The 20603-nt window shown below is 35.9% G+C and overlaps 1 protein-coding gene across 2 annotated transcripts; it reads right to left on the bottom strand.

Annotated features, from left to right (window-relative positions):
- Nucleotides 1-16829: 16829 nt before the first annotated feature.
- On the bottom strand, nucleotides 16830-20295 carry CYP55 (peptidyl-prolyl cis-trans isomerase CYP55). Of its 2 annotated transcripts, none has more exons than XM_006597888.4 (2): nucleotides 19553-20295; nucleotides 16830-17314 (listed from the first exon to the last, which is right to left on the bottom strand). In XM_006597888.4, exons 1-2 carry the CDS (start codon nucleotides 20217-20219, stop codon nucleotides 17106-17108), a joined length of 876 nt encoding a protein of 291 aa, XP_006597951.1. In that variant the 5' UTR covers nucleotides 20220-20295; the 3' UTR covers nucleotides 16830-17105. The 2 variants fall into 2 exon arrangements, with proteins under 2 accessions (XP_006597951.1, NP_001344147.1); NM_001357218.1 differs by having other exon boundaries at nucleotides 16968-17314; nucleotides 19568-20230.
- Nucleotides 20296-20603: the final 308 nt, after the last annotated feature.

Genomic DNA, 20603 nt, shown 5'->3' with positions numbered 1-20603 from the left:
CAACTCTTCTAGGTTAGCAAAGGAATAATCTTCACCTCCTTCAATGGCCCTGAGCCTTTCCTCTAGATGATCCGCCTTTCCCTTTTCGGCCATAGCAAGAGGGGCTCTTCCCACCGCAAAATGCAATGGTTGTGGTTGTGGGCGAAACTGAGGGCCCTCCAAAGTGTTTTCAAAGGGTATACCACCAACTGCTTGCCCTTCAGTGGCATATCCGAGCCAAGGCTCGAAGTCAGCTAGATTGTGGTGGGAAATTTCATGTGTCTCCCCCATGGTTTGAGAGATATGTGCCTGATCAGATTGAGGTTATTGGTTCTCAATGAGTATCGGAGTGGAGTTATTAAGATTTTCATTGAGAGTGTATGCCACATTGGGAGGTGTATAGTTGGGAGGCAAGCCATATGATGGGAAGGCGTGCTCGTTTTGAATTTTCACATCATGGGGTCATCCGTACTTCCCAAATCTTTGCCTACCATATTTGAGGTTGGATGATTCATTTGGTTGAGGCCAGATGGGGGCATCGGGTTCACCTTAGCAACAGCGTTGGTAGCGGCAACTGCAACCATATCGACTTCCCTTATCTTTTTCATGCTTATTATGGCCTCCATCATTGTGGCCATTTGCTCTTTCATGGCCTCCATGTCGGCCTTCATCTGCTCTTGCACCTTCTCTACTTCACCCATTACTCTAGCTCTAGCACGGGTTTGGTAGGGGCGCCGTAAAGCGTGTTTTTTTTTCTTTTTTGATAATAACGATTTAGATCATTTTTATTTTATTTTATTTATTTATTTATTTTTATTTTCTTTTTCAAGGAAAGAATGCAATGAGCAATGCAACCAATGAAAAGCATGGATGTATGCGAATGATGTACAGTTGAAGTATTGCGAATTTTTACGCAGGATATGGGGTTGAATCAATTTAGATTTTCCACATGGTCCATGACATCTTTGTCAAGGTGAAACTGGAAGTAACAAGGACATCAACAATCCTAAATATGTTTGGCAGTAGACGAAGCAGTGATGTGACTCGATTCATCTTTTGCCCCAATTTTTGCAAGATAGTTACTTCCATACTTCAACTTGACTTGATGAACTTTTTTCGAAAAAGCATGAGCTTGGTTCAACCCTATAATCCAAGGAATGGCAATTATGATCGCCAATACTTCAACAACATTTCATAGGAATGAAAGACTCGGGAATACGCATACTATGCATGGAGAATGTAATTATCAAATTGAGATGCCCGAAGAAACCTCTTTTCTTAGTTAACTATGCATTAGGTACCATGTTCACTCATTTTGTTTTTAAGTGAAACGGGTTTATGATCCCAACATGGTTGGCTCATGGTACCGAATATATGCAACCAAGAATGCATCATGAATTTTCATGCTTCCTTTTTTGTTTTTGTTTTGTAGAGGAAAATGCAAGGCTCATGCATGAGCAAACATGAAAAAAAAAGGTATGCAGTTTGTAGAACAAAAAGTATGTTGAACGCATATGTATGATGATGCAATGACTCATGCAAAATGTGAGGCTAGAATATGATAACGGACAAATGCAGGAACGATATGTTCATTATGATGTTATGAAGAGATGCTTATGCGATGCATGATATGAATGCATTTTACGGACATGAGAGCCTGGAAAATTATCTCTTCTTACTTGCGCATTTGGGGGCGCAGTGCCCCATGTGTACAATTAAGAAGGTGATATGGACCTTCCGGCTTCCCGTGACAAAGGACGAGACCAACATACAATGCATGCTAGAGATAAAATGCGGGAGCGACTTGATTCGCACTGATTTTTGGAGTAAAAACGTGGGATAAACTCATTTTATTCAGAAAGTTTATAACTAGTCAAGATCTGAGCGACAATACAAACTTCCTAGCGGTTTCTAATCATATGGTCCATTAAGTCTATCATATGCTGGCAATAGCTGAGAAGTCCATGGATCTCCTCGGGGGCGGAGTAGGTGTCCGCCATTGCTTTGGCCTTGGCTAGCAATCAGGGAAGTTCTTGACTCCTGTTCAAAGTAAGAGCAAATCGGTCCATCCACATTGTTGCCTCTTGGTGCAATGAATCAATTACCCTTTCCCTTGCTTCCCTTTCTGCTGATATCTTGGTGTACTCATCCTCTAGCCTTTGCTCGTGAGTCGCCGCTAGATTTAGCTTCTCTTTGCACTCATCGATGATGGCCCACATATTCCCTTCAGTCTCGCTTAACTGTTGGGACAAATTTCTTTTCGACCTAAGGAAAGCCTTTAGCTCATCCTTCCAGATCATGCCTTTGACCCGTGATGATTCCTTAAACCTCTTCGGAGTTTGAGCTCACTATTGCTGCCCTATAAAGCCCCTCAAAACTTGTTTTGGTCGTGTTCTTCCTTTCGGGCCTTCTTGGTTTCTCATTCCAAGGCTTCATCGGTGGCCATATTGACGTCCCTTAGTTCATCATACTCTCTTCAGACTTTGATGGTTATGGACTTGAACTTCTCTTTGACTACCCGGGCTCTTTCAAGCTTTGCCTTTAGGGCTTGTACCTCGTCACTTTCTTCCGAAGCTTTAACCTCATTGTCTCTCACAGTCTTTAGATTTGGGAGCCAATCCAATCCTTGTGTCCGGACTCTCAGCCACTTATGATAGCCGCCGATGATCCCATTACTGCTTCCCCTAAGCTCTCTGTCCTTTCTTCACGCCGCATCCCATGCCTTGCGAACTCCTTGGAGTACCCTCGCGTTGTGGTCACTGAAACCCCGTGCGATGAAAGGCGTGATGCTTTCGTCTGATGGCACTCCTCTCATGGGGTAGCCAAGCTGTCTTATGGCGAGGACGGGATTATAATTAATACAACCCCTTGTTCCCATCAAGGGAACATTTGGACATCCTTCGCATGAAGATAGAATCCTGATTCTTCCTTCCTTCTAGCGAGGGAACCAATTAACAGACGCCCCTCCATGCTAGCCAAGAGTTGGTCCCAATTCGCCTTTCCTTTTTCGACGCACGAGCGGTGACCTTGTAGCGGATAGACGGGCCTACCTTCTTGGAGAAAAAGGTGCGAAACCAGCCACACATAGAGAGCCGGTGTACAACAAACAATTCTTGCGCCGCTCTTTTCACATCTCCGGTCAAACGTGTCATACATGGCCAAAATGGCGACGATCGGGCTTTCCTTGCCATGATGAAAGGCGAGGAAAGCGTCAATCACTGCTAGGTCCACTAACCCTTCCATATTCCAAAGATCAAAAGCGCCAAGATGTCAATAAAAGAAAGCCCATTCGCCTTGATTTTCCAAGGCCTTTGCCATTTCCTCCAAACACTTCCTTGGTACTCCGACTACCCCATTCCTATTTTGCTTTACCCGGTCCAACTCTTGTGCTGAGATTTTCACTACCTTGGCAACTCTTGTCGTGGAAGGATAGAACCCAAAGAAAAGATATGGCTTCCTTCCTCCCAGTGGGCATCCCAGGATTTCTTCAAACTCTTTTCACAGTCGGCACTAGCTGGAAGTCCTCGAATGTGAAGCACCTTAGGGGCTGGTCATAATACTGGGAAAGGGATGCAATCGGTTCCATGGAGACTTCTACCCTAGCTAGGTCCCAAATCTTACCGTAGGCTTTGTGGAAGGCTTGCCGTTGAAGTTGACCCATTAATTGCCCCAACTCTCGTAAACTAGTGACCTCTAAGCTCTTGATTTTGACTTGATAGAACCTCTTTTTAAGCGAAGGCTTTTGACTTGATCCCATGTTTTACTAAAGTGAAATAAAATCTAGTGCGAATCAAAACTCCGACATCTATCATGGGTGGAATGGATGAATGCATGAAGAAATGCATATGACACAGATGCAATTTACGAATACGGGAGCCCGAGAAACTGTCTCCTTCTTAGATACAACGTCTAGGGGTAGCAAAGTGCCCCAACGTATGTATTTAAAACGGTGACACGGACCCTTCGTTGGTTTGTTTACAGAGGGGATCAAGACAGAACCCATGTGCGATGCATATGCGAAAGGCGCAACACGGGAATGTACATAGTACAAGCAAAAGGGTATATGACACTTATGCATGGCAGTGTGAAAAATGGCACGCAGCGTGTTTGCTCCATGCCCCTATTTAAGGGACCTATAAGGGAGAGAGCTAACTAGGCTTTTAGTAATAACCCCCAAGGTAGTCATATCTCTCTTGATGGTTTCTAGAGGTATCATCCCCTTCGAAGAACATACTGTAGCAGTAGGGACTACTAGCAACAATATGTTTTCAAAGATAAAAATTCTAGATGAGGGTTCACTGTAATCAAGCAAGTCGGAGACCTAGCATGATCACAAATTCACCTCCACTTCTTATGTTCCCACGAACCCGGGTATAGGGCCCCTTTTTTTTTTTCAACTCACCGTGTGTGCAAATAGTGTTAGTGTTTGTGTGCATCAAATGAATAAATATTTACCTCAAGCATACACTTAAAAATGCACAAAAAACATCAATGAGTTATATATACAAAAACATAATGAAGGAAAACCAACAAAGGAGTAAGTCATGGTAAAACATTGCACAAGATTAAATGGCCTAACCCTCTAAAAACAGTCCCCAGTGGAGTCGCCAACTGTCGCAACCTACCCTTCAGCGGGAGGGCGACGCGAGACTCGCGGGATGCGTGTTCCACGAAAGGAATACGCGCGGAGTCGCCACCAACGTTTATTTGAGGAAAACATCAGAAAAACCGGAAAAGACGCGATCTACGAACTTTTAAGTGAAAGGTTCGGGAGTTGTATTTACGCACGGGGAAGGTATTAGCACCCCACACGTCCGTCCCAAGGGACGGCAGCCTTTAATCGAATGTGCAAACATGACCTTGATTTTTATGTTCCCTTTTTATGTCTTTATATCCTTTATACTCTTTTTATATTTTTTTCTCTTTTTGTGGTCGACAAGGGTGTTTCCCTTTCCTCCTACGTATTCCTCAATTGGGATGAGAAAATCAGAGCTACGTAGTTCTTTCTTATCAAGTGATTCTTTTTTTTTAAAAGGTGATCATTTTAAGGTGTTGGACCTTGAGAATGATCCATTTTACTTAGTAAGAAATTGAAATGATAAACTTCAAAAACCTATTTTTATGGACAAGCTTGACTAGGCGAGTTGGTTTTAGCCTTAATTTCACTTTAGTTATTAGTCAATTCAATTAAGAATGAGAAATCCCAAAGAGAAAATGTCCGATTGATTTTCCGCTTTATTTTACTAAAAGGTATATTTTTGTTATTATATTATTATTTTATCTCTTTTTGATTTCCAACGTGGTTACGGCACGACCGAACGGTCGGAATTTATTTTAACCGAAGTTAACGGATAATACGATTCAAACGATCGGTGGAAATTTATTTTATTTTTAAGTTAAGCGAGAAATGACTTAAGTAAAATGGCTTAAGTACGTCAAGAGGGGGTATAAAAAGTAAATGAAATGAGAATAAAAATACACGAAACACAATGTGGACCACCACGGGTACATAAAATGAATCGAAAAGCTTGGTTCAAGGTACTTACCCATTGAAGATCGAAGAACGATGAAGAACGAATGAAGAACGTCGAAGAACGGTTGAAACCTTTGCGAAATTCTTCACGGAAAACGTTACGGAAACGTTTCGGAAGCGCCTCGGCTTAGATTTTCTTCACGGAAACAATTTTTCCAAGCAAATTCGAAAGAGAGAGAAGTGCCTAAGGGGCTGAACCCTTTTCTTCTTCACTTCCTCCCCTATTTATAGCAAAATAGGGGAGATGCTTGCCGCCCAGCTCGCCCAGGCGAGCAGGGTTGCTTCCTCTAGAAGCAACAGCCTTCTGGAGGAATATTCTGGAGGGCCCAAGTGGGCCTGGGTGCTATTTGCACCCCCATTTTTACTAAGTACACCCCCCTCTGCTTTTTTTTGTGATTCTTTTTTCGTAAAGTTACGGAAACTTACGAATTTCGTAACGATACTTGTTTTCTTTCCGTAATGTTACGGAACCTTGTGGATTACATAATCATCCCCTTTTTGACTTACGGAACGTTACGGAACCTCACTTATTTGTGCAACGATGCTTCCATTTGATTTCCGGTGTGTCACGGAACCTTACAGATTGTGCATCAATATTTTCTTTTGTTTTTCAGCATGTCCCGGAATTTCACAAATTGCCTAATGATGGGTGCCAAGCACCTCACAAGGACCAAAGAAAAGCCGCATGTCATCAAGCAAAGGTCCCCGGACGAAATTAGGGTATGACAACAATCATTATCAAGTGAATTCTTTTCAGCATCATCAAAACCTACATTATTCACATTCTCCCCCTTTTTTATGATGACAACCATTATCAAGTATATTCTTTTTGACATCATCAAAACCTACATGATTCACATCCTCCCCCTTTTTGATGATGACAACCATCTATAGGTTAGGAGTAAAAAGAATATCTATTTGGGTTGTTTACTCCCCCTTGATTTTGCAATGATTGCTTATATGAAACAGTTGAAGATTTCATAGATTTCATATATAAAAAGTTGTCTCATAAAAAATAGATAATCCCCCTTTGTCAACATCAAAAACAAATCATGAGCAGAAAGAATAAAAGCATTCAGTAATTTATAATGAATTAAAAGTGTAAAGCATGTCATACCGTTCAAAGTATCATTTCTTGGCCCAAAAGAAAATGATACCACTTGTTGGAATATATGAGAATCAAATGATACGTAAAGGCCTTTTCATATAATTGATAAATACTTGATAAATTATGCTTAAGACCATCAATAAGTAAAACAATTTATGTGGAGGAAGAGGGATTTGTACCTATTTTTCCAACTCCAACAATTTTACCTTTGTTGTTGTCTCCATAGATCACATGTTCATTATTTTTGGGAGAAATATGAATAAACTTTGATGCATCTCCAGCCATGAGTTTGGAGCAACTACTATCAATGTACCAACTTTGCTTCAAGGAGTCCATCATTCATATAATCATATTTTGATTTTGATACCCAAATTTTCTTGGGTCCTTGAATGTTTGTTTTGACTAAAGATCATTTTGGAACCCATACCATTTTTCCAATGCTACTACCATTCTTTCAAATATAACATATTGATGCACTATGATCTTTCTTACCACAGTAAAAGCATGTTAACAAGGTAGAACTAGTCTTTTGAGTGGAGGAAAAGAACTTTTCATACATCTTTTGTTGATTTTCAAGATTATATCCTAATCCAGCTTTATAAAAACAAAACACATATTTGTTTGACAAATATAATACCTAAATTATTTTTAGCAAGAGTAAATTTGACAATAGCAATTTTATATCTTCAATTTCTTCTTTGAATTTATCATAACATTCACATGAATGATATGCTTTATTGTTTTCTTGTACTAAGAATTTTGTAGATGATTGGTCTTTATCTACTAATTTGAATGTTTTAATTTCATATTTAAGATTTTCTAACTCTACATTTAACTTCAAAATTTCCTTTTCTAAAGTTGAAATTGTTTTTTTAGAATTTGAATTTAATTTGGCAAGTTTGATAGATTATTTATGCAAGTCATTGAATGCATCTTGAAGTTCATCAAAAGAAATAGATAAGTCATAGTTAGAAGACATTACCTCTTCTCTGCTTTCATAGTCTTTTGCCATGAGACCCAAATTTATGATTTAATTTTCTGAATCACTTGTAGAATCTATGTCATTATCTTCCCAAGTGATGTATGCTTTTTTTTCTTTCTTTTCTTTGAAATTTCTCTTGTCGGATTTTTCCATTCTTCTTTTAAGGATAAGACAATCGAATCTTAAGTGCCCAGGTTGATCGCATTCATAGTATTTTGTGGCTAAGAAGGAATCTTCTCCTTTCTTCTTTTTATCATTCTATTCATGTTGATGGAGTCTCATAAGTTCCATTTTATGTTCTTGAAGTTTTCCAAAGAGAGTGGCAAGAGACATATTAGGGAGATCTCTTGATTCTGCAATTGCTGTTACTTTTGGTTGTCATTGCCTGCTTAAACATCTCAACACTTTGTTAATGAGATCTTCATTAGGAAATATTTTTCCCAAAGATTCCAGATGATTAACTATATGTGTAAATCTCTTTTGCATATCTTGTATGGTCTTATTTTAATTCATTCTAAATAGTTCATATTCATGTGTGAGAGTGTTTATTCTAGATCTCTTAACATCAGTTGTGACTTCATGGGTTACTTGTAATGTATCCCACATTTCTTTTGCATTTTTACAATTTGAGACTCTAAAATATTCATCCATGCCTAATGCAGAAGTGATTATATTTTTTTCCTTTAACTTGTATTGAACCCTTCTTCTTTCATCATCATCCCATTCTTCTCTATGTTTTTCTATAGTTGCATTTCCCACTACCATTGTAGGAATTTCAAAGGCTTCTCATATATTTAAATTTATGGCTTCTATAAAGATCTGCATTCGGGTTTTCCCATAGTGATAACCCTCACCATTGAAAACAACAGGCTAATTGATAGAATTTCCCTTAGGAAATGAAAAGTTAGATGAGGCCATAATTATTCTTGAAGTTTTTAAACTTTAAACAAGAATTCTGCTCTAATATCACTTGTTGGACAAGTGGCCTCAATAACTTAAGAAGGGGGGTGAATTAAGTCTTACAAAATTTCCACTAACAAATTTAACCCCTTTTTAAATGATAGGCTCAAAATGCAGAAGAAGAAGCAACAATCAATTTAATAATGTTCTTTAAACATGCAAGACAAAATCAATTGTAATAAAATAAATGAGATAAGGGAAGAAAGAAATGCAAACTCAATTTATATTGGTTCGGCCACTTCTCGTGCCTACGTCCAGTCCTCAAGCACTTGAGATTTTCCACTATCTCTATAAATCCTTTACAGACTTTGAACACACCTTGAGATCCCTCACCCTTGTGTTCAAAGATTCTCCAAGAGACAACCAATCTCTTGACTACAATTCTCTCAATCCAAGAGACAACCAGTCTCTTGATTACAACTAACTTTCTGAGATAAATAGAAAGATTTCTATACTTTAGAGTGGATGATACAAATTGAAGATCCTAGAGGAATTTCTCTCTTTTAGAGATGATAATACAATTTGAAGTTTCTGGATGAATTCTCAATAGATTTGCAAGTATTTTCTCAAGAGTTGTTGAGAGAGCATTTGGCAATTAAGTTCTCTTAGAATATCTATCTCTTTTTTTCTTTTCGAAATCAGACACACATATATAGAGGCCCTTTGTGCCTTTTCAAAATGGTTTGAAGATATGTGTCTTTTCAAAAAGCTTTTTCTAAAATTCTTCACTGGTAATCGATTACACAGTTATATTTTGAAGGGTCATGACTTTTCAAAGTGTTTTCTGAAGTGTCATTGCTGGTAATCGATTACAAACATTTGGTAATCGATTACTTGATTCAAAATTCAAATTCAAAACCCTGTTTAAAAGTTGTTTTCCAAAATTGTCTTCTGGTAATCGATTACACTGCCTGGTAATCAATTACCAGAGCCTTGATCTCTTGGAAACACTTTGTTTTGAGGCAAAAGCTTGATCTTGAATTAATCTTGAAGCAATGCTTGTTTATTGAAGCAACCTTGAATTAATCTTGAAGCAATGCTTAACCTTTGAATGTTTGTTGAAGTAATCTTGAAAGCAACCTTGTTTGATTATTCTTTGGCATCATCAAAACCATTTATTCATACATTCACAACAGTGACCTACACCTTCGTATGTTCTTTAGAAAAACATTTTGAGATGTTTGTTAGATATCTTATAAGTGTGTTATTTGAATGAAAGAAAAAACTAGTATGAAAGAGTTTTGATGTTTTAGATCATGTTGAAAAGTTCTGATTTATCTATGTTTTCATGTGATTTGAAAACTCTTTTGCAAATGGATCAAAATGTGGTTTATGTTTTTAAACTTGTTGAAAGTTTAAGTTCAACCCTTTTTGTGTTTTGAAAGCACTCTTTTAAAAAAATGCATTTTCATGCTTTATGACAAAATGAGTTTTCATCTTCATGAAGTTATTTGATTCATGTTTTTGAAAAGAAAGGGATTTGTGGTAAAGATCATGGTTTTATGCAAAAAGTTACATAGTACTAGCAAAATGAAAGATTGGTTAGGGACATTTATCTAGAAGGGTTAAGGTTGGGGAATTTGGGTGAATCACTTTGTTAGGTATGAACGACCACTTGTTTCATCCACCTTGGATTTTAATGTATAACAATAAGTATAAATTATTGATATTCTAATGAGTTTTGACAAGTGGACAAAAACATTATGTTAAAGGAATTTACAACACACAGTATCATCCACAACTATAGAAAGTAGGCTCTGTTTTAATCTAGCGTCCAACATGTTATATCCAATGAGCATTCACTCTTATGTAAATCAATATAACACACTATCTTAAGGTAAACTTGCACGTCCAATCTCAAAGATTGAGTATGACGAAAAAGGGAAGTGCACATGTACTATTTTATTCAAATTTTATTTGCCTCTCTTATTTTTGAATAGCTAATGTTTGAATTTAAGAAAATGATAGTATAGAAGAGAATAAAAGGTTTCCACGGAATATTCCCCTATAGGTCACTTTCTCTGTGGACAAAAACACATGGCATTGCCTATACTATGGATAAATCCTCTCCATTCAAAGCTTACATGTCACCTTATTCTTCAATGTAAGACACCAGTCCTTTGAAGATATAGATGTTGATCCCATAACAGATAAGTCACTAAAGTCTATAAAAGTTTATCTCCATCGATGAAGCAACTGACGAGCAAGATAGAACAAGAGCACAAGAAAATACATGAAGCAAAACTTTGCCAAAATCACTAGACGATTATACACAGTTTTCATTACTTTATCCTTTGTGAAATAAAGTTATTTTGTATTTGTGCTTAACCACATATTCACTCTTTGAGTGTTAAGAATACTTGTATTCATTCAAACATTTTTTTGTGAAAGCCAGGAGTGGCTTAGTGTTAAACAATACTTGGGTTCTTAGATTCAAGGAGAGTATAAGAAGGTACCAAAAATGGTGTCAAGAATACTTGTAAAGCTAGGAGTGACAGGTTAGAATACTTGTTTTGTAGTCAAGTTTTGATTAGTGTAATCCTTTACTAGTGAGTAAAGGAGAACTGGACATAGCTCAGGTTGAATGAACTAGTATAAACCAAGTGTTTCTACTTCTCTCCATAAAGTTTTATTAAGCATTCTTATTACACTTTCTATCACCTTTTAACAAGTGTTTATTTGAAAAATTGTTTTTAGAACCTTTTATCTGTCACTAGACGATCATACTGTTCTTCACTATATATTTTTTTATCCTTAGTAGATGACCAATGTTTAACACAATATTATCTTTTATATCACTAAAAAGTTTATATCTTTGATATACACACTATTCAACCCCCCCCCCCCCCCCCCCCCTTAGTGTGTTTCTTGTAGTTTCAATTGGTATTAGAGCTTGACCTTAAGGGTTGAGTATTTGACAATACTAAGGAAAAGATCCTATATATCAAAGATATGGAAGAAGGATTTGCCACCAACAAATCACCTCTATTCAAAGGGATAAACTATGACTATTGGAAGGAAAATATGATAGCCCATTTCAAATCGATTCATATAGAACTATTGGATGTGGTGGAAAACAGAGATTATATTCCATATGATGTCCAGCTAAATGGGATTCCTAGAAGCCAGTGAACGAAGCAACAAAAGCTCAGATTTTTGCTAAACTCCAAAGCTTGGAATGCGATGTTGTATACTCTTTCAGAATAAGAGTACACCAAGGTACAAAACTTCAGAAGTGCTACACAAATGTAGCACATTGTGGCTGTAACAAATGAAGGCACATCACAGGTAAAGAGGAACAAACTAAATCTCCTCATCTGCAAGTATGAACTCTTCTCCATGGAAGAAAACAAAGACATACAATGTATGTTTGGACGTTTCCAAACAATTCTTAATGAACTAAGATCCTTAGGTAGAACTTATGATAATCATGACCACATTGACAAAATTTAGAGAGGTCTATCTAGGGAGTGGAGATTACAGGTAACAACACTTAGAGCCTTAAAGAATCTTGATTATATGTCTCTTGAGGAACTTGTCAGTACCCTCAAGGTTCAAAAACAAGAGCTCCAACAAGATGAAGGTCTTAGAAGAAAAAAGTCTGGCTCTCAGTAGTCAAAAGAACAAGAAAGCATCATCGCCCAATGAATAAGTCTTGAGAAGTTCATCCAATACACTTAAAGTCAATGATTCATCTGATAATAAATCTGAAGAAGACTCAAACGAAGATGAGCTTGCCTTCATCTCTCGCATAATTTGCAAGATGTGGAGAAACAAAAGTGGGTCCAAGTGGAGAAACTCCTCAAGAAGAATGCTCTGAGACAAGAAAGAAAAAGACAAAAGCTCCATAGTTTGCTATGAATGCAAAAAGCTTGGACATTTCAAGTCTGAATGTCAAGATCTGGAGAAAAGTCAACATAAGAAGAATTTCTTTAAGACTAAAGAAAAGAAGGGGCTTATGAGCACGTGAGAAGACCTGGATGACACATTGTCTGATGAAGATGATGAAGAAGCCAACATATGCCTCATGGCAGACACAGCTTCTGAAGGGTCTGAATTAGACCAAAAAGATGAGGTAAATTTCGATGACCCTAAATTCCTTAGAAAAGCTTATCATGAGCTTCTATCTAACTCATATATTCTCTCAAAAAGCTTATAAAAACCTACAAAGAGATTTCAAAAATCCATCAAAAGATCATAGAAAACTTGAGAAAATCCTTCAGGATCAAGTAGATGTTTCACTGGATGAGTCCACTCAGACATACGAAGCTTGCATAACTCTTAAAGAAAAAGAGTCCAAGCTATGTCTTGAGATTAAGACAAGTGCCGGAGAAAAAGCTACCCTTCTTAAGAACTTTTAGGAGTGGGAAAACAAACTGAAAGACCTTCAAAAGGAGCTTAATGAAGTTCATAATCATAAAAAAGAAGAAAGATATGATCTTTGGAGAGTGTGCACAAGCACACAAAGATTATGAAGACCTCAAAATGACTTAACATAATCTTTGGGTGGAATGTGAAGATCACAAGAAATCTATGAGTTTCTTGAAAATGAGCTTATGAAGAATTAGGAATTTAAGGGTCAACCTCAAAATGTTATCAAACTTCATGAGGAAATAAGAACCTTAAAGATTACATTATCCAAATTTGTCAATGGAACAAATATCTTAATAAACTGTTAGGATATTGTAGAAGTTCCTCAGACAAATTTGGAAATGGATATGATGGGAAGGTATATGTTCATGATGAGGACACCATTGTATGCTATAAGTTGTAGGGACTATCTATGGAGGGACTTTGTTGGTGTTTCATTTCCTCGTAGGCTTTTGTTGTAGGCCTAGCCATCCTTTTTAGCAAAATAATAATAATAATAATAATAATATTTTTTTTTAAAAAAAGATTTGAACATAATAAAATTATTTTTTAAAATAGTTAATAACACATTATATATAACTACAATAAAATTGTAGATGTTATCTTATAAAAATTGATTAATATTTAAAATTTCATGAGTCATTTTTTCTTAATAATGATAGTGATACAGTACTTTAGTGAAATTTATAAATAAAAATGTAAATATAATATCATATTAACATGTATTTTTTATTTTTTTATAATTAAATATTTTTTTACTATGTTTATTATAAAAAAAAACATATAAGATAATATATAAAATTAATATAAATATTAAAATTGGAAAGTTTGTTAATGATAGATTTCACATTTACACAAAAATCAAAGGAATTTTTTTTTCATTATCTATGTATTTTAGTATTAATTTATTCACATATATATATATATATATCATGAGTATGACTCCTATGAGAACACTATCTTATGCAAGAACATGAAAATAACTAATAGCAACCATCAGATCAAAATTAAAAATAATAAATGATTGAGATTAAAATATTTAAAATTTTAAATTAAAATCTAATATATCATCAAATCTCTAAAAGATTAATCAAGTAACAAACAAATTTATAAAGATCTCAATTATCACTTCTTAAAATATCTCAATTAATCAATCATTATCACCATGACTATCATTGCCACCACCAAGACCACTGTTGCAGCCATCACCATGATCGTCGTCACCACCCCTGTTATGACCTTCGTCATCGTTGTTGCCACCACCATGATCACCATTGGAACTATCATCATGATTGTCATCATCACTACTACCGTTGCAACCACCACCGTCTTAATCGTTGTCATCGTCGTTGTCGCCACCACCACTACTAACGTCAATGGTGATGGTGTCAACAATGACAACGACAACGATCATGCCAACAAACAATGAGTTTTAACTAATGTACACACTATTGTGTATTTATGGGTTTTGTTAATATAGACACCCTTGTTTTAATACGAGACACACACATATTATCTTCAAAATTTAAATCTACTCACACACATGAGAGATATACTATATGCATCTAACGAGAGAGAAGTTCACCATTTCATGAAAAATAGTGTATTCAAATGAGAAGAGATACGAGGAAGAGTAGGACAATGATGAGAGAACAAATAGATATAAACATTTATATATATTAGAGGATTGAACATTTTTAATTTTTTTCAAGATCTTTAGTTCATACTCGAATTTCAATATTTTTTTTAAAAGAAATTATCAAGAACAAAAAAAATCACAATATAAATTATTTTGTATGAATCTAAAATTTGATTTATATGTTTAAAAAAATTATTGGTTACACATTTTAATTATTATATAATTTATATATTTAAATTATTTATTTATTAAAAAATTTAGTTGTGTAAAATATATATTTGTTGTGTTTAGTGCAGAATATTAGTATTCTTCTATTTTATGTAAAGAAATTTAAAAAATTAAAAATAAATAATAAATTTTATTTTATAAAATAATTTAAAGGTAAACTAAGACCTCATAATAAATAAACATGATTCAAAATAAATTAAAATCTATAAAAAAAATTAATGAGAAAGCCAATGAAGCGCTCAAATTGGGAAGTAAAAAAATGATATTTTAGGAGGAGTTTAGATTTGAAGAGGAAAATGTGTGAATAAGATTCTTATAAGCTATGAAAAAGTTTCTCCTATTAAATTAATAACTCCTTTTATCATGATTTCCTCTATCAAAATAAATTATGCGCTCCATTTGGACGGAAATATAAGTAAAAACAAATTAATTTGTGTTGGACTAAAATATTAATAATTTTAATTAACTCTCCTATTTAATGATAGTATCTCTAAAATACCCTTCATTAAATTAGAGTTTTATTTTCAACATTTTGTTTTTTTCCTATGTAATTAATGTAAATGGTACTTTAGAAAATAAATTAACTTTTTATTGAGATTATCAAAATTAAATGATGTAAACTAATTTTTTATGGATGAATTTTATTTTTTTTACTTATATTTCAGTCCAAACGAAGTATTTCATTAATTCTTTATGAAAAATGTTTAGCTTTAACTTCTCTTTTTAAGAAGATAATATCAAAATAAAAAAGGTTGAGCCAAACACATCTTAAATATAAGAACTAAAACTAGTCTTACCAAAAACTAAAATATCAAAAAACATATTTTATCCTATAAACTTGTGTACAACTCAAATGCCTTTTTATCTCTAACTCCATAATTTGTGTTAAACAGACCTCACCACAAACTCAGCATGTGTGCTGTGAATTGAACTAAATTCATGCATTGGGTTGATTTGTGCTATAAATTTGACTGATGCTGTAACATCCTACTACGTAACTCAACAGAAATCAAGAAACCAATAACTATGGGTGTGCGTTCAAATATATTTTGCTATTTCGTTTTTTGCAGTTACAGGGCAATGACCACTTTAAACAAACAAAATCCATGAGTGACAAAAATGCATGCCAGACAAGTTTTCAACAAGAGTAACAGTCCATCTAGAAAGGTATGTTAACCACAATGGCTGCCAAGGTAGAATTGTTTGACATACTCGGTCCCGTCACTGCTTTTCCTAATATTTACTTCTCTACAGCCGAAATTCCTTGGACTTTTCAATGGAAAGTAACACCCCCAACCCAAAAACCTCTAATAGCACTCACAAATAAGAAAACCAGACAAAATGTTGAATAGCATTCAAACATGCATCAACTCACAGTGTTCCTCGTTCGCCAAGCATCTTAACTCATCGGCAAACATTTGTAAGAGAGTACAAAATAACAAAACAGAAAGAGAATGATCATTTGGACAAGATCAAATAATGTTTTGGTGTCTTTGATGGACGCATATCAATGCATGACGTGGAGACAAGAGGAGACCATACCACAAAAATTGCAGCCGTTAGCTACACAAGTTAAAGCATGGTTGCTTTTGTGCATTCCCCTAGCAAATATGATAGCCTTCACCAACAGACAGTCATGGAGTTCTTTCTCCCACTCAAAGGTTTCAAAATATTTTAACCTTCACTGAGGGAAAAATCCATGGAAAATGGGATAAAAAGGAGGGTCATGCAAACAACCATATATGAATAGAGGAATTTCCTGCAGAAGAGTTGGAAGCCAAAGGAGATACTCAAAAGTAACATCCCCAATTTCCTTTTCCTTTTCTTTTCCCCTTAAAAGATTGCATATTCATGTGCCATTACTCAAGTACAATGAAATTGATGTAGTACAAAACAGTAGGAAACTATGTCTGTGCTTGAAGCCATGACAATTTAAGTAACCTGTTGAGGGATTTTCTTCAAAAGAATAAAAGCCCAACTTGAAATATGTAAAATCTTTGAAATTATTTGAAGAAGATAGAAACGGATATTTGCACAATAATAATGTTGTATTACTAACTTACAAGTAACTCCGGCATACCATATCAATGTTTAACTTCCCTGCATGTATGTGCTATGTCCTTCACAGCTTTGAAATGAATGAACTAAACTAAAACCTTTCAATTTTCAACTTCGAAAGTCATTCATGTTGCTCGTTTTTGGTTTTATTCATCATCATTTATTTTCAAAGAATATGTGAGTATGATTTTACATACACCAGTAACATGAAATCCTCTGGGATAATATATACAAACATGGAAATAAATTATGGCAAAGAAGGCGTGAGGGAAGGCTTTGTCACTTTCAGCTCCCCACAATCACTAATATAAACACTCGTAAGAGGCCTGTTCCATATGTTACGTGCATTCTGAGCCCTTTCATCTCCAAAAAATCGAGCCAAGTCGTTAAACTGGCGAATTCGCTCAGATGGTTGGTATGTGGGAATGGAAGCTATAGCTGTGATGACATCCAATCCTGCAATTAGATTCAACTAGGAGATAAGCACTTTCTTGGTAGTAAAGATAAATTAACATTCGTATAATTTAGCCCCCAAACATATCAAATAGTTCAATATTCCAACAACTGCCTCGTGTCATCGGATCAACAGTTTGATGCACGATATTGTTGAATGTAAGTCAAAACAAATTATTGGAACCTGGATGTAAGCATATACTCTGTACACGACCAAACATTTTGTGTAGCGAACTTTACTAGGTGATAGCAAATGTGAATGCGTCCATGTAGGTTTCACAAGTGGTCAAGGATCCCAAGTTAGCTCTCATCTTTCCCATGAATGCAGGTTCAATTCCCCCACAATGCAACCAAAATTCTGCTTGGAAGGCAACCCTCTTCACAGAATATCATGGTGCCTAGGGGCAAGGTGAGTAGTTGCGATTAGATAAAACTGTTTAAATTTTAGGCCTGTGTCAAAATTCTCTAAGTCTCTATTAGCAACCCTAACATGTCATTGGCGCACAGCCTAGTAGGATTGGGGTGTATCCTGTTCTACTATTTTTTACTCAACTGAAAGAAAATGCAAACATAATAATAATTACATACACAGAATCTCAAGCTTATTTTTTTTCCCACTCTCCTACAAAAGCACGGAACTAATATTTGCATAGGTGTTGTCTAGGTGCTTCCAATGATATTTCCAACATCCGTTTAATTAATAAGATGAACCTTTGACCATGTACATAAAAACATATAGACTTGATACCATTGATCTTGAATCAATGCCCCTAACAGGCAAGATAAAATAACAAGAAAAACATGAGTCACCTCTGTGGTTCTTTTAACGACTAACAGTTGTTTAAAATTTTTGAAAGACTGGTGAATCAAGAAATCTTACAATTTTAAGTTTGGGTATAACTCAACCTTACAAAATTTGCTTGAAAGCTTAGAACTGTCTTATATACTTTAATTTGGTTATATGTCCACGTAGATCTCCAATGAGAAATTGTCCTATTTTCAATTTTCTCAAAATCTTCATTATACAAACTAACATGATCAACAGCATTACCTTCAAGCACAGTGCCAAAGAAAATGTTCTTATTATTGAGCTAGGGGCAAGATTAGTACTTGTGCCTAGATAAAAACTGAATTTAGCAATTTAGACCTATGTAGTAATTTTCTAGGCAAGTCTCTACTGGTGATCCCAACCTACCATTGGCGCCTTGCCTTTTTTTGGGAAAAAATGTAAATTATATTAAACCCAAAATGATACAATAATAAACGGGGCATACCCCGCAGTTAAAGAAAATCAAAAGTCTCCCTAATACAAGAAGACCTATATCAAGATGCTAAAACAAATGCAACAGGTGCGCTTGTCTATACATAAGAAACTTAATCTTGTCTATACATTGGCGCCTTGCCTTGGTAATATTGAAGTGTGTCCATGTTCTACCACTTTTCATTCAACCAAAATAAGATGCCAACATAATAACGATATATCTCAAACTAAATATTTCACCCTTCCCCAACCAAGCTATTGAACTAATTTTTGCATAGGCATTGTCATAGGTGCTTCCATTGACATTTTGAACACTTAAATAAGATGGACCATAGACATTAAAATACAAATGCTAATAACATACTCCATAACACACTTTTTTATTATCAGTTAAATTTTCTTAAAAATCACAAAATTGTGTGGGTCTCAACCTTTTCTAATGCACTTCACTCGTTACTTTGTAGTTTTCAATAATGTTTGAAAGAAGAGAGAGCATTGATAAGAATATGATGTTAATAGCACTTCTGAGAACATCTACACTTGATAATTGATAGCATTGAGCTCGAATCAATGCCTCCATATATGAAAAGATAAAACAACGAGAAAAAAGGGGAAAACATGAGTCGCCTCCCTAGTTATTTGAGGACTAATTGCTAATTAAAATTTTTGAAAGACTAGAAGATGCTCTCTAAAATTAATATCAATCTTTAAGAAATTTTCTTGTTTTGAAATGAGAAATGCTGGCAACATTCTCTCTATCACTCTCTTTTCAACATTCTCTCTATAATTGGTTGAAATTTATTGTAAATCACTAATTTTAATGAGTCTCACTGCTAAATAAGGAGAGAAAGTCATTAAATGAGAAATATGACTCATCAAAATGAATGATTTCCAGCAATCAAAGAGAAACTGTTAAAAAAAAAAAGTGTCACATAGAGTATGCTAAATTTCAGAATCTTCAATATACAAACTAACATTACCATCATTAGCACTACCTTCGAGCACCGTTCCAAAGACAATGTTCTTGTTATCGAGCTGGGGGCAAGGCCCGGGACCAGTGGTGATCAAGAATTCTACATTCCGGTACCCAGGATCGAGCTTAATCTCGTCGTCGTCGTCGTTTTCGGAGAGCGAGAGCGAAACAACGCCGGGCCGGGAGTGCGTGAGGGCGAACGCCTTAGCGTCGACCGTCTCCGTGTTGCGCGGCAGGTCGTGCGGCGGGCGGACCTCGCCCTTGTCGGGGCGGCCCTGGCGCCCGGCGAGGAAGTACTGGCCGGGGAACACCTTGTGGACGAGCGTATTCTTGTACGAGGATGACGTGGCGTTGAGGCCGCCCAGACACATGGACTTGAAGTTCGAGACGGTGAGGGGGACGAGGTTGCCGTAGAGGCCCAATACGACGCGACCCAATAGGTTGGAGTCGGAGCAGAGAGGGGAGAGGGCGTCGGCGCGGTCGGGGAGGAAGTTGTTGGGGCAGAGGCTAAAGTCCATGAAGACGCGGTCGGTGACTGTGGGGGTGGTGGGAATGGGAGTAGGTGGAGGTGTGGATGGGAGAGAGAGGGTGGTGGTGGTGGAGAGGAGGAGGAGGGAGCGGCGCGTGAAGTGGAGAGAGAGAGAGGGTGGTGGTGGAGGGAGAGAGAACGCCATCGAGGTTCATTGTTGGGTTTGGACTTGAGACGGAGAACTTGCAGTGCAGGGCAGGCTCGCTATGGGGTCCACCTTGGATTGGGTAACAGATAATGCAAATTATGACAACTTATGAAATTGCCAACTAATACTTACAGCCTTTAAAAAAAATGGTGAATACAACCTTTAAATTAGGGGACAATATACATATATTATGTTACTAGTGCAAAAAAAATTGTATTATTAATTAATTTTAAAAAAAAACTTAAATGTAATTTTTAAAATAATTATTATGAAAATTAATAAAAGTTTTATATTGATCGTCCAAAGAAACATAAGTTTTATATTAATTCACTCAATCTCAGGTATGTTCAAACTCTTCTAGTTATATGATAAATTTTTAAT

Source organism: Glycine max, chromosome 15 (genome assembly GCF_000004515.6).
Source record: "Glycine max cultivar Williams 82 chromosome 15, Glycine_max_v4.0, whole genome shotgun sequence".
Classification (NCBI taxonomy): Eukaryota; Viridiplantae; Streptophyta; class Magnoliopsida; order Fabales; family Fabaceae; genus Glycine; species Glycine max.
The sequence above is the reverse complement of the archived record's forward strand: the minus strand, read 5'-3'. Positions and strand labels throughout refer to the sequence as shown.